The following is a 15478-nucleotide window of genomic DNA, read 5'->3' on the forward strand; positions in this document are numbered from 1 at the left end:
CAGTATATCTACACACATAGTATAAACATACAACTGACAATCAGAAGGTGAGCAGAGGGTGCTGGTGCTCATAAATATTGAGGGCTTTTGAGCACAAACATAATTGAGAGGACTAGTGTGTGGGCCTCAGAGTCCTAAATATTCAGAAGAATCTCTCTGAATCAGCTATGCAGAACAATATAAAAGTGATACATCATTCTGTTCAGCTTCTTTCTCACTAGTTTATGCCATCCTTTGATAGGGCAGCATAAACCTACTCTTAACCCCTTAGCGACCCTGGTGCCGCCGGGGGGAATTCAGAGAGGGGTCCCGCCAGTGCCGCAATTAGCCGACACGGATAATTAAGCACTTCAATGCAGCTGTCAAATCTGACAGCTGCATTGAAGTGCTTCAGACCTCACGTCCCTGGTGCCTAGTTGGTCGCATCAAATCCAGAAATATTGTAATAAAAAGTGTTCAAAAGTTGCATATGCGCAAACAAGGTACCGATAGAAATAACACATCATGGCGCAAAAAATGACACCTCCCAAAGCCCCATAGACCAAAGCATAAAAGCGCTATAAGCCTGGAAATAGGGCAATTTTAAGGAACATATATTTGTTAATGGTTCGAGTTTTTTAAAAGCCATCAGATAAAATAAAATAAAAAAGTTATACATGTTACATATCGTTGTAATCGTAACGACTAGAGGAACATGCATAACAAGTCAGTTTTACCTTAGGGTAAACTGCGTAAATGCAAAACTCCCCGAAATCCAAACAAATTCTTTTTTTTTTTCAATTTGACAACGCAAATGATTTTTTCCGGTTTCGCAGCATATTTTATGGGAAAATAAAGTCTGTCATTGCAAAGAACAATTGGTTCCGCAACAAATAAGGGCTCATATGGGTCTCTTGGTGAAAAAATGCAAGCGCTATGGCCTTTTAAACAAAGTGGAAAAAGCAAAAGTGCAAAAACGAAAATTGGCTTTGACCTTAAGGGGTTAAAGTCTGTTTAGGAAGTGGATCCAGGAAATGTTTATTAAAGACGACACTGGTTTGTGACCATTTGCTAAATTGTCATTTTCATGGACAGGCAGATTTCCTGAATGACAGTCACAGAACTGCTCCTCCCCATCCGTATCAGTATTTGTAAAATGTAATCACCTGTCCAGTACTAGGGAGTGATTGTTAGGATAAGAAGTGTCTGCACCTGGATATATTCTTCACATTTCTGAATTTACAACTTTACCAAACTAAGCAACTCTGGAGGTCGGTGAGTGATTCCACACAATGTGGAGGGTCAGCCCACTGGGGGTCATAACCTCAGCAAATGCCATGTTATCCAAGAATAGGCAGAGCATGAAACAAAATTTGCTCAGCGACAGGCATGCATTCACCTGAATGGGATTCCAGCACCCTCACTATTACAAGCTTCTGTCCCTAACATTAAACAGTTGTATTTGAGATGACACAGAACAGGTGGCAGATGACAAAGTCACAAAGGGTCGTGTCAAGGAGATAAACTGCTGCCATTCTATGGATGGACGCACTCCCAACCATAGCAAATGTCTTTTCAGTATTGAATAGATTATAACAACGTGAGTTATGGACATACACAGCCTACTTAGAGCTTAATATGCTGTTCTGTCCCTTTACACACTACTTTGTCCCACAAATACACAGTATGCCTATACCTTAAAAGGGAAACTGTTCCATTCAAAATGCAGGCAATTTCCAGCCAGCATGTTGTAGAGCAAGAAGAGCTGAACAGACGGATGGTCTATACCAGTGCTTCTCAATTCCAGTCCTCTGGCCTCACCAACAGGTCATGGTTTGAGGATTTCCCATACAAAGGACACCTGTTCTAATACCTGATGCACCGAGTATAATTATATTACCTGTGAAATACTAAGGAAATCCTCAAAACATGACCTGTTGGTGAGGCCTTCAGGGCACCTTTTTTCCAGCACCAAATTTATCAAAATAGGCACCATAATAAATTTAGTGGACAAGTGGCTGTGCTATTTTACCCAATAAAATGGCGCATATATTTATATTTGTGCCATTTTAAGGTATAATTTGTGTCATTTGTAAGTGTGGTCCTGTTGGAGTGGCTTAGCACCATTTAAAAAAAACAAAAAAAACACATTTATTAAATTAGCCTCGGCACTGAAAACATATGTACTAATAGACCTATTCCAAGAGCAGACGCAAGGGGTTTAATTTTGCAGAACGTGCAAACTTTTTTTTTTTTTACGTCAAAAGACATTCGTAAAAGAATTATACCCACCCATAGTATGAGAAAAGTTCCAGGATAACTTGTGTTTATGTAAAAATCTTTTCATTCTGGGTTAAGTAATCATGTGGACGGTCCTACTGAGTGATTGACAGCTATCTAAATACAGCTAAAATAACTGCCCAAAATAACATGTGAAACCAGCTTTAAGCAGACCCGACTACCTGACTGGTTGGCAATCTTTAAAAGACAATCCCTTTAGACCGGGTCCAGGTTCACACTGGGTTATTCTTTCTTCCACTTTAACCCCTAGACGACCCTGGACGTACAGTTACGCCATGGAAGTCTGTCACCAGATGACCCTGGGCGTAACTGCACGCCCAGGGTGCTTCTCCTGCTATGAAGCGTGCTCCGAAGCAGAGTGCACTTCATAGGAGGTGGGGGCCAGCTGCAGTGAGCAGCTGGCACCTCACCGTTAATGACAGGCTGCAGCGTGTCCTTAACTCCTTAAACACCGGACTGCGGGGGTCCCAATTGTTGAAACGGACCAGAGGTCTCTCACCTTCCTCCGTGAGGAACGATCAGCGATTTGCTCACTGAGCCTGCACAGGCTCAATGAGCAGATCGCCTATCACACTGATCAATGCTATACCTGTGGCATAGCAATGATCAGTGTAGAAATCAAAGTAATGTACTGTTTGTACAAGTCCCAAAAAGGGACTTAAAATGTGTAAAAAAAAAAAAAAAAAAAGTTAAAATCACTAATACGCTACCCCAAAGCCCCTCCCCCAATAAAAGTTTAAATCACCCTCCTTTCCCATTATATAAATAAAACATATAATAAAAATAAAAATATACAGTAGCGTCTGTAATTGTCCAATCTATTAACATAACAAGCGTCATTGTGAACGGCGTACACGAGAAGAGGAAAAAAGGGCGTGTATTACCGATTTGATGTTACATTATATATAAAAAAATTAATAAAAAGTGATCAAGACGTCCGATGTTCACAAATATGGTATTAATAAAAACTAGAGATCATGGCGGAAAAAAAATGACACCCCGTATGGCCCCATAGGTGAAAAAATTAAACCGTTATAAGCGTCACAATAGGCCCATTTAATTAATAATTGCAAAAAAGAAAGGATTTCATAAAAAAAATATATATATATATAAAACATTAGAGAATCTGTATAAACCTGCATATGGTTGTGTTCGGACTGACCTACAGAATAATTGTATCATGTCGCTTTTACTGTATAGTGCATTACGCAGACACAGGAACCCCCCAAAAGTTACCATATTGCATTCTTTTTTTACGATTTCACCAATTTATAGCTTCAGAAATAATAATTTTGGGGTTCAGTCATATATGTTATAGTAGAAAGAAAGATGCCATTACAAAGTACAACTATTCCTGTAAAAAACATCCACTTACATGGGTTGTAGATAGAAAACTGAAAGTGCTGGAGCTCTTAGAAGGGGAGGAGAAAAAAAAACGAAAACACTAAGATCAAAATTTGCACGGTCCACTGGGTCATTTTGGGCCTGGTCCTCAAAGGGTTAAACATATATAAAAAAATAAAGTAATTTTTTTTTAATTATTTTTAAATCATGCTTCTCTTGCAAAGCCAGGGTCCAAAGTAATCCCGGTCAGAAATCCCTTGTGTAAAACAATAATTTCTAACCACTTTATTCCAAACTACAGTCACATACTGTTTCGAGCCTGTATTTGGCATACAAAACAGAAAACAATGGAAGCCTGTTCACTACATTTCTTACATACACTGGGAGATACTGCCAATTTACACCTTCAATATAGGCTTCAAATGTGATGTATACAAAACCACAAATAAACTACAAATGATAGGAAATCTCTATTACCTTCATGCGGTGAGGTTTTCAACCTACTACAAATACCATAGACATCTCCATAGCAATCTTGTATTTTCTGTAATGCATCCGTTGATCGCAATTCCATAAGAGCCCGAAGCTCCTCAAGCGTGATCCCAAAATCAACAGGGTGATTTGTTTCATTTATGGAGTTTTTTACTCCACTATATGCAACTGAATTGTTTGCCATCTTTGCCACAGACAATCCTTTGGAGTAGTCAAATGAACAGAATGGTTCCGGAAATCCAGCAGGGTGCTGATGTCTTCTGCCCAGTTGATGAACCAATCCTTGGTAACAAATCTATACCAAGTTCATGTTAAAGGGATGTTCAACAAAAACTCAAAGGGGACTTCCACAAATAGGTCGTGAATACTGTTCCATGGTAAACTTCTGCATCATGTAAGTGTATCCAGAATGCACTAAAGGAAAGAAAAACAAAAGCAGAGTCAGTGCACTATAACAAACCTTACACACAGTTGTCTTTACTAAATGTTTGCCCTAAGGCCCCTTTCACAATCACCCAGTGATCTGGCTCAGTTTTCCTGTGGTGCAGTAGCAAATCGCCAGAGGGAAACGCATCTTTGAACTAATCCCATTCATTTATATGCAATTCTTTAATTAGACCGCTGGATGGAGGAACGCAGCTTGCAGCATCCTTGTGTGTAGTCTGCCTGATAATCCTGTTCCAGACCCACTAAAGTCTATGGAAAGCCAGAGGCACCACTGGGTACACATGCAAGCTGTTTGCAGCATTCTGCATTTGCCTCTGGCAATCCATACAACAGCAGAGATAGGGCCTCTGGGGGGGAGAAGGGGTTTTGCAAAGTTTAATTCCAAGACAGATAGATATTGGTAAAAACTTATGAACACTGAAGTTTTTTTTATTGGAAAACATAGAAAGCCCGATGACAACTAATGCATTTTTGCCATCAGTTGCAGTCAGTCTCTAACAGAAAAAAAAAAAACCTGACCTGGATGCAACTGATATCTGAAGCCAGCCTAAGCAAATTACAAGCACTTTTCATTTCTTTTAGAGAATGGCCTATTTGTCTCTTTGCACCAGAGAATAAAAGCAATTCTCTATATCCTGGAAGCACAGCTGGATATATGAACGGCAGCAAGTGTCTCCTTGCTCTAACAGCTAAACAACAGTGATAAGTGTCAGCAGTTTGCTATGTGAATTACAGCTGACAGATTCCCTTTACAATTCAACACATTAGAAAATAAAAACTTGGAAAATTTTTAACATTATGTGGTGTCCCACAGTTCTGACCAGAAAACCTGACCCTTTTTTTGCAAACCACTCTAAATATTACCACTTCCTGGCTAAAGCAAAACATTTTATGTAACTTTTTGTTGTTGTTGCAGCCTACACAATAAAAACGAGCCACGTTCACAAACTGTGCCGTGTGTTTTGTATCGCACAGTATCCTAAATTGTAAACCATTTGTCCTTTATACAGAGATTCCAGAACATATCCTCTCCATTGACCTAGACAAGAGATGCCACATTTGATAAACCATGCGAAGCAAGCTCATGGGGACGATACAGCATACCTCAGATTTGCACCGTGGAATGGAGCAGACCAACAACAAGTTTTTACAATTCAAGGCCAAATGGATAATGAGAACAGAAACAAGAATCTACTTGTTTTCCTTCATAACCATTTTCTTTTGTTATTTAGATCTAAAACTAAGGAAATTTTAAATGCACCTATTGCAATCTACAATTGCATCAAAAATACAAGTCTACTGTATCCACCATCCCTTGACCATTGTTTCCTTTAATACTCCTGGGTATTAATGTCCAGACTGGAGCTACAGGTACAATTGTGTACCTAAAAGGGAAACTCTGGTTAAAGGGAACCTGTCACCCCCTGTACCGGGGTGACAGGCTCCCGACCCCCCGTTAGAGACCCCTATACTTACCTCATCCCGCCGGGTCCCGCTTCTGGATTCGGTCGGGTCCCGGAGATCTCAGCCGCTGCAGCCCGGCGCGCGCGCTGAGAGATGAGTCCAACACCCATAGAGAATGACAGGAGAGTCCAGCGCTCCGTCATTCTCTATGAGCGTTGGACTCATCTGTCAGCGCGCGCGCCGGGCTACAGCGGCTGAGATCTCCGGGACCCGACCGAATCCAGAAGCGGGACCCGGCGGGATGAGGTAAGTATAGGGGTCTCTAACGGGGGATCGGGAGCCTGTCACCCCGGTACGGGGGGTGACAGGTTCCCTTTAAGAAAGATTTAACTCTGTTCAATCCCTGCCCATAATCTAAGCTGGTTTGTAACAGGTTTCTGGTCCGTTTGTCTGCAGTGCATCCTGACTCGCAACTTGAAGCTGCTAAAACATCCTCACTTCTTGGTCCACTCTGTTTCCACTCTTCTGTCCTCCCCTCCCTTCTGAGACAGAGATCACATGATCTGTCTGTTCTGTTGACCAGCAGCCTCCCCTGAGTAGTATGGGGAAAGGAGACAATCATTTTTCTTTAGGGTAGCTTCACACACACACTGTATCGCAGTGAATTTTCTGCAGCAGATACGATGTAAATAACTGAACACAGCATCAAATTTGCACCATCAAATCTGCTGCAGATCTGCTGCTCATCGGTCATGAGTGTTAGCACCCTAAGGGTGCCTTCACACACCGCATCTGCAGCAGATTTGATACTGTATTCAGTTATTTAGATCAAATCAGCTGCGTATCTGCTGCAGAAAATCCACTGCAATACGGTGTGTGTGTGTGTGTGTGTGTGTGAAGCTACCCTTAATCTTGATGGATAGATCGGATACTGTGTGAGGGTGCATTCACACATACAGGAACTGCAGCAGATTTGATGGCGCAGATTTGATGTTGCAGATTCAAAGCTCATCTGCAGCTTCAAATCTGCACCAACAAATCTGCTGCAGATCCTGTACGTGTGAACACACTCTAAAGCAGATCGAGCCAGTGGTGGGCCAATGCTACAAGACTCTGGTGAGTACCTGGCAGTTGGTTCTGATGTGCAATGCATGCACAGACAAGTGGGAAGTGGGTTAGTCTAAAAAGAGTGTGGTTTAAGAGTCATGGCTTTTAAAGCACATTGGGTAAGATTTATCAAACTGGTGTTAGGGTACAAACCCACACACCGTATACGCAGCAGATACGCAACAAATACACAGCAGATTTGATGGTGCAGATTTGATGCTGTGTTCAGTTATTTAGATCTAATCTGCTGCGTATTTGCTGCGTATTGCAGAAGTAAATACGCTGTGTATACGATGTGTGGGTTTATACTCTAAAGTAGAATTGTCTGAGTTGCCCCTAGCAATCAATTAGATTACACCTTTCATTCCTCACAAATTCTTTGAAAAAAGGAAAATGTGGAATCTGATTGGTTGCTAGGGGCAACTAAGACAATTCTACTTTACACCAATGTGATAAATCTCCCCCATTGTATCTTTAAAAAAACAAACAAAAAAAAAAAACGCACAACTCCACATTGCTCAGCAATATGAAAGTGACTTAACGGAGAAGGTGTAACCTGGAAAAGTAGTATGAAGAGTAGCAAATTATAAACTTCCCAACTCCTTTATGCTTCCCACCAAAGTACTGAAGAAATAAAATGCTAGAACAGAATTTGGCTACTCACATAACATGTTATTGATCCTGACTCCTTAACATAGAGAGAGAAGATCCATCAGCGCCTAACATGTCTGAGTAAATCAGTGTATTCCTAACAATTCAGGAGAATCTTTCCTTAGACCTTTGTGTTGTTCCGTTCCATGTATATTTATGAGTAAATGTTACTAGTTGGGGGGTGTCCCCACACAGCCTGACACTATCCTATTACAGCTGACAGCAGGCAGTCAGGTGCCGGTCAAAGAGTCTGACTCAGTTTTAGCTTGAAGTCAGCTCCAGTAAATAAAGTCTGTGGACGACTGGTCGTAAAGTTACACGCATAATAGAGAGGTGCATATATACGTATAAGAAAGCACATGGTTAAATCACTATAAAAAGTATGGCTGTTAAACATAGCATTTTAATATATCCTAAAACCATCACAAGACTTTCACACAATGTTTTTGTTAACGTTTTTACCATTTATTATTTACTCACATGTAGTTTCTAGTCTCCCATTAAGAAACTGTATTCCAATAAATTTTATTTTACTACTGTAAATTTGGCATTACCATTTATTATTATACAAGACAGCGGAGGCTATATACAGAAACACTCATTTTACAAGAGTAATGGTAATGTCCATTTGACCATTCATTCAAATATTCAGGGGGAAAATGAGAGGAGTGGCACAATGCAGTTATTAGAAAAGATAATCCAGGATTTTTAATACATAACAAATACAAGTATTTACTAAGACCAGTTTGAAGAGTCTACAGGTCCTTAAAAAGTGGATCCAGACTATTTTTATTTTAATTCACCTCACCCATCTCTCGCGGAAGCTTTTCCAATGATGCTTTTGGAAAATAATGGCCACTCAGCTACTTTCTCAATCTCCTAACCCCCCCCCCCCCCCCAAAGATCAAAGTAAGCACTATCAGAATTCCAGAGGTGAGTAGCTTCGCTTGTTTTTTTTTTAAGCCAAATCCAGAAAAAGAGGAGAAATCTCAGTCTTATTACCTGTTCATTGTTTATAGTCTGTTCCTGGCTTTGGCCTCAATAATCTGTCAGAAAAGTCAGTCTGTATAAACACACCCTAATGGCACATTTACACAGACTTACACATTATTGAAGCCAAAGCCAGGAATGGATTTTAAAAGAGGAGAAATCTCAGTCTTCCCTTTATAACCTGTTCCCTGCTTATAGTCTGTTTCTGGCTTTGGCTTCAATGATCTGTCAGATAAATCTCTGTGTAAAGGCACCCTTACACTTAAAGCGACTCTTTACCCACAATCTGACCCCCCCCCCCCAAACCACTTGTACCTTCGGATAACTGCTTTTACTCCAAGATCCTGCGGTCCGTTTGGCAGGTGATGCAGTTATTGTCATAAAAAATTAATTTTAAAATTGTAGCTCCGTGCCCTACGGGTGTATCTGTGCCCTAACTTTGCACCACCCCTCCGTCCCTCCTCCCTGCCCTTATCATTAGGAATGCTCCAGGCAGATTGCCTATTATTCCCCACCTGTGTTACCACAGCACATGGGCTGGATTATTAAGACACCTGTGCAATGTTCAAACAGAAGTAACTGTTTCAGTGGAATTCCTAATTATGAAGAGGGCGGGGAGGAGGGACGGAAGAGTGGTGCAAAGTTAGGGCACAGAGGCACGGGGCTGCAATCTCAAAATTAATTTTTTAAGACAATAACTGCATCACCTGCCGAGCGGACTGCAGGACAGATCTTGGATAAAAAGCAGCTATCTGAAGGTACAAGCGGTTTGGGGGGGTCAGATTGTGGGTACAGAGTCGCTTTAAGGCCCTTCTACACAGGCCGATTATCGGCCAGAAGCACTATTAGAAACGCTCCTTTATACCATACTCTGCTCCTGTATTTCTAAGTGAAAGCGATCAGCTGAGGAGAGGGGAAACTCCAGATTTGTATGTATGAAAGCAGATCCCGGCAATGCCATGTGCCCTGCACATTGAGGACTGTGCATCAGTCCCACCAAAAGCCTGCAATTCACATGGATCTCTGAAAAGCCAATCGTTAAGTAATTTTAAACCACTGCCTGACTGAGATTAAGCCGCCGCCGCTGCTGCTATTCTCTGCTAAGCATTTGACCTTCAACTGCACATTATCAGCAGTGAGCTGCAGCATAAGAAATGGCTCCCTCAATGATTATCTAAGGAAAGCTTCTGGCTTAATCTAATTAGTTCATCCGAGGCCTGACAAACCCATGTAGTATGAAGTTACAGAACAGGGCAAAAATTAATACTAACCCCTCCCCCTCATTCATCTGCATGGTGTCAAATAAAATGCTTACACATGAGGGGAACTAATGGCATTGATCATCAGAGCTGCAGACATCGTGCTATATAGCAAAAAAGCTAAACAGAGCCATATATCGTTTTTGTATATTTTGTATAACTTGTCCTTTATTAATGTAAATCTCTGTCCGTTCTGGGTTTAGGAGTACAGAAGGTTGCACTCATCTGTAACTGACAGCCTCCCATTTATAAGTGTGCATACAGAAGTAATAGCCACTGATACCAACCACCCACTAGACACCTTATAACACAAAACAAACAGGGGACTTATACAATGTAGTGAGAAAATATAGTAGAATCTGTAATTTGTATATCAACCTGCTCAGCACATGATACTGCCAAAGACGACACCATAATAACTGACAGGTTTCCTTTAAAATCTAATACAATGGAATGAGCATGGTGGTCTCAGTAGTCTGCTCCCTGACCTGCTGGGCTTATATCAATCAAGGGAGAATACAGCTGGGACTGTCCTAAGTGACAAGAAGCCAAATTCCTGGCAGTTTTTAGGAAATTTTGATCAGTCCGGATCTGAGTGTTCAAACCAGTACCCATCATAAGAATAAGCAGGGAGAGGACAACACTGCAACGTGGGGTCCACTCCCTGCTCTGTGTCAGTGAAAGAGTCAGGCTCTATAGACTTACATTAGGAGCCTGACGCATCACGCAACATAGCCAGCAGAGGACCGCATTTAACGTCTTCTCCCGACTCGTTCTCACAACGGTATGGGTCTGAGCATTTGGGGGGGGGGGGATGACCAAAAGCTTTAAATATGCTATAGGGCTAAATAAGATTCAAGAGGGAAGGGTTTTGATAAAAAAAAAAGAAAATGAAAACTAGAACAAAGGGGCACACACTGCAGTTACCTGGGAGACAGAACAGAAACATGACATATTATTACTTAACTGAAAGAGTAGTCGAACAAACTTCAGCAGATGTGGTAGGTAAATTTACAGTACCAGAATTTAAACATACCTGGGACACACATATCTATCCTAAGATAATAGTAAAGGAAATTATATAAGGGCAGACCAGATGGACCAAGTGGTCTTTTTCTGCCGGCAATCTTCTATGTTTCGGGTCCCCTCTAAAAGCACACAAACAAAAGAGGAATACCATAGGAGCAGTCTCCTAACTGGTGTGTCTACAGTATATGTGCAAATATGATCAGAAGGGCAGAACTTCAAAAGACGTATTAGTCTTACCGGTAAGTCGGTTTCTACGAAACCTTTACGACAGCACCACAGGAGTTAACTCTTGCCCTAGGGACAGGAAAAGCACACAGCGAGAGGTTAAAAGCCCCTCCCCCTCCCCTTCCCCCAGTGCATTATAACCAAGTCTTAGCACCACGTGAGTATCGTACATTAAAACATACAATACAGGGTGGGAAGTTGGTGCCCTCGTGAAGGTTTCGGAGAAACAGTCTTACCGGTAAGACTAATACGTCTTTCTCTCCTCACCTTCACGACGGCACCACAGGAGTAATACCAACAAGTTACCTTAGGGAGGGACCACAGCTTGTAGAACTTTCCTACCAAACGCAAGGTCTTCGTTGCGTTGTAGCTGTAGCCTGTAGTGTCTCGTGAAGGTATGTGGAGTAGACCAGGTGGCTGCTTTGCAGATCTGCTCGATAGATGCACATGCCTTCTCTGCCCATGTTGTTGCTATAGCCCTGGTGGAATGGGCTTTGACCAGCAGTGGGGATGGCAGATCTTGTAGACTATAAGATTCCATTATGGCGTTTTTTATCCAACGAGCTAACACGCTCTTTGACACTTTTTCCCCTGGAACTGAATGAAAAGCGACCAATCTTTTCTCCATGATTCACATGTTTTAAGGTAGTGTAAGACTGCTCTTCTTACATCAAGGGAATGGAACTTGTGTTCCAGGTCAGTTTTTGGTGAACAAAAGGAGGGAAGAACTACGTCTTGAGATCTGTGAAAAGACGTTACTACCTTAGGTAAGAAATTTGGGTCTGTTTTTAGGACAATTCTGTCTTCTTGGATCAGGCAGTAGGGTTCTCTAATAGTAAATGCCTGCATCTCTCCTACTCTTTTTGCTGACACAATTGCTACAAGAAAAGCGACTTTGTATGACAGAAATTTTAAGTCACATTCTAGTAATGGCTCGAAGGGACGTTGAGTCAGACCTTCAAGTACAATGTTTAGATCCCAGGGGGGAATTAAATTTTTAATAGGAGGATTCTGTCTGACTGCACTCCTCAAATCTTTTCACCCATCTGTTGTCAGCAATGTTGAAATCATAGATTGCTGATAAGGCAGAAATCTGCACCTTGAGGGTGGCTGGTTTTAAGCCTTTGTTTAGGCCTGCCTGCAGAAAATCCAGAATAAGCGGGATGTTGGGATCAGCAGGAAAGGCCGGTTTAGTCGGGCACCAGGAATTAAAGACTTTCCAAATTTTCAAATAGATTTTTGAGGTCACTGGTTTCCTGCTGTTCTGGATGGTAGAAATTACTGTATCTGAAAGCCCCTTGCTTCTAAGCATCTCCCTTCAGGATCCATGCTGAAAGTTTTAGATTTGCAAGTCCTGGATGGAGAAGTGGACCCTGATGTAGAAGGTCCGGGTCTGACGGCAGAAGCAAAGGAGGTTCCAGGGCCATCTTCTTCAACATCCCAAACCAGGCTCTTTTGGGCCAGAATGGGACAATTAATATTACGGTCACCTCTTCCTTTAAGATCTTTTGTAATACCTTAGTATTAGAGGAATAGGTGGGAACCCGTAGGCCAGGCTGAAGGTCCAGGGGTGAGCTAAAGCATCTATTCCTAACGGGTTTCCGATTGGTTGAAGGGAGAAGAAGTTTCTTGTCTTTTTGTTCCTGTGGTTCGCAAAGAGGTCTACCTGTGGTGGGCCCCATTTCTCCGTAATCATCTTGAAGACCGAAACCTTCAGGTTCCATTCCCCCGGCAATAGGACATGCCTGCTTAAGTAATCTGCCTGGGAATTTTCTAATCCCCGGAGATGAGTGGCTGTAACCGAGAGAAGGTTCTTTTCCGCCCAGCGAAATATCTTGTCCGAGATGTATCGGAGGGAGTTTTGTTTTGTGCTCCCCTGGTGTCTCAGGTGCGCAACCACTGTTATATTGTCCGTGAGGACAAGAAGATGAGATCTCTGCAAGGTATCCTTGGCTTGTTGTAAAGACATCCATACCGCAAGGAGTTCCCTGTAGTTGGATGATCTTCCGGCTGTTTCCAGGGACCAAGTGCCCTGGTATAGAAAAGAGTCCACCTTCGCACCCCAATCTGACATGCTTGCGCCTGTGGTAAGAATCTTCTTTGGAACTGGGTTCCAATGAACTCCCTTCCTCAGATTTGCAGGGTCTAACCACCAGCTTAGAGACTGACGGACTGATAACAGAATTTCCATTATCTTGTCTAGTCCCCACTTCTGTTTGTTCCAAGATGAGAGAATTTGGAACTGCAGAGCTCTGGAGTGTGCCTGGCTCTATGGTACCGCTGGAATGCATGCGGTCATTGATCCCAGAACTGACATAGCTTCCCTGATATGACATGCTTTCTTCCTGCGAAACAATTTTATCTTTTCCATAAGAGCTTCTTCTTTCTCTGATGGAAGGAAAGACATTTGTTTTACTGAGTTGAGAAGAATCCCCAGGAAGATTTTTTCTGTACCTGGGTTGAGGTCTGATTTTTTGTCGTTCAGGAACCATCCCAGCGAGAGAAGGAGGTTCCTGGTAAGTGCTAGATCCTCTAGAAGCTTCCAGGAAGAGTTTGCTACTAGCAGAAGATCGTCTAAGTAGGCAATCACGTTGATACCCTGCAGATGTAGATAGGAAGTGACCTCGCTCATGATGCAGGTGAATATGCGTGGAGCTGACGAGATCCCAAAGGGAAGGGTGCAGAACTGATAATGTTGTACCTTCCCGTCCATCTTGATGGCAAACCTTAGGTATTTTTGGGAGGACGGGTGAATCGGTACATGGTAATACGCGTCTCTTAAGTCAATTCACGCCATCATGGCACCTGTTGGAATTAGAGTTGTACTCTTTATTGACTCCATCTTGAACCTCCTGTATTTCACATATTTGTTTACAGGTTTTAGGTTGATGATGAGTCTGTAGGTCCCATTGGGCTTGGGAACTAAGAAAAGATTCGAGTAGTGTCCCCTCCCGAGTTGCTTCACTGGGACCGGGATCACTACTTTGGAGCTTATCAAGTTCCTGACACTGAGTAAGTTCCAACTGAAGGGATAGAGAGGATTGTTGGGAGACTCTGAAATTTTCGAGAGGAGATAGAATCTTGTATCCTTCTCGAATTACATCTAGAATCGATTGATTCTTTGTGACGTCTGTTGAAGACTCCCAAAACTTGGACAGTCTCCCCCCGACTGGAGCTATGTCATTGTTTGTCTTTTCCATCAAGGGGCTTGAAAAAAATATTCGAATTCTTGCCCCCTTTGGAATAGCTCCAACAACCTCTTTTAGATTTCCCTTTATATTTGTCCCGATATTTAGGACGTTGAGTCTGCACCTGTTTCTTTTGGGTTTTCTCCTCTGGGAGAGCCTTTTTCTTGTCGGCTGATTTTTCTAGAAGCTTGTCTAAGGCTGACCGAAAACATATTTTCCCTCAAAGGGTAGGCCATAAAGTTTGGATTTGGAGATATTATCTCCCGTCCAATCTTTCAGCCATAAGGCCTGTCGGGCCGAGTTAATTAGGGCTCCATCCTTGGCAGCGACACATATAGCTTCAGCTGAGGCGTCTGCTAAGAAGCCAATGGCGTCTTTTAGGAGAGGAAGAGAGTCAATTATTTTCTCCCTTGAAGTATTGCTCCTCAGATGTTCCTCTAATTGATTGACCCAGACATGCGATGCTCTGGCTACACAAGTAGCAGCTATATTGTTTTTAATTGAAAAGGTCACCGTCTCCCAGGACGCGGAGTTGCGTGGAGTCTTCAAATGAAATAGTCTTTTTAGAGACTTTCGCCACCTGGGCGTCCACCAACGGGACCTTTCATTCCTCAATTTCCTCAGGATCAAAAGAAAGACGTCGTCTGATATCTGAGGGAACTGATATCCTCTTCTTAGGTTTTTACCATTCATCTGAAATTAGTTCCTTTATGGTTTTATGAATAGGAAAACCCAATCTCTTTTTTGCCTTAAGACCTGCGAATAACTGGTCTGCGGCTGAGATCTCCTCCTCTTTTTCCTCAATACTTAATGCAGCTCTGACTGCTTTTAATAAGGGGGAAATTCGTTCAGAAGGAAAGAAATACTTCTTCCTTGTTTCCTGGGTGTCCGAAGCTTCAGACCGAACCCCAGAATCAGAAATCTGGCCCGATTCAACCTCAGATATTGAGGAGGAAGATGGAGACCTGTGTCTTTTAGATATAATGGAAGACACTGAGGATCCCGAACATCCTGGAACCACCACTGCAGGAGTAACTTCCACCGGGGGAGCAGGAGGATCAA

General features: G+C 42.3%; 1 protein-coding gene across 7 annotated transcripts in view; it reads right to left on the reverse strand.

The window, feature by feature from the left end:
* The window catches only part of ATP2B1 (ATPase plasma membrane Ca2+ transporting 1), a 100316-nt gene that overhangs the window by 60404 nt on the left and 24434 nt on the right, over positions 1–15478 (reverse strand). For all 7 annotated transcript variants that reach the window (XM_069974188.1, XM_069974200.1, XM_069974191.1 and 4 more), the window contains exon 2: positions 4102–4530. In XM_069974188.1, coding sequence (XP_069830289.1) covers positions 4102–4300 — 199 coding nt within the window. In that variant the 5' untranslated portion in view covers positions 4301–4530. The remainder of the gene's footprint in view (positions 1–4101; positions 4531–15478) is intronic.

The sequence above is a fragment of the Dendropsophus ebraccatus genome, chromosome 1, assembly GCF_027789765.1.
Source record: "Dendropsophus ebraccatus isolate aDenEbr1 chromosome 1, aDenEbr1.pat, whole genome shotgun sequence".
Lineage (NCBI taxonomy): Eukaryota > Metazoa > Chordata > Amphibia > Anura > Hylidae > Dendropsophus > Dendropsophus ebraccatus.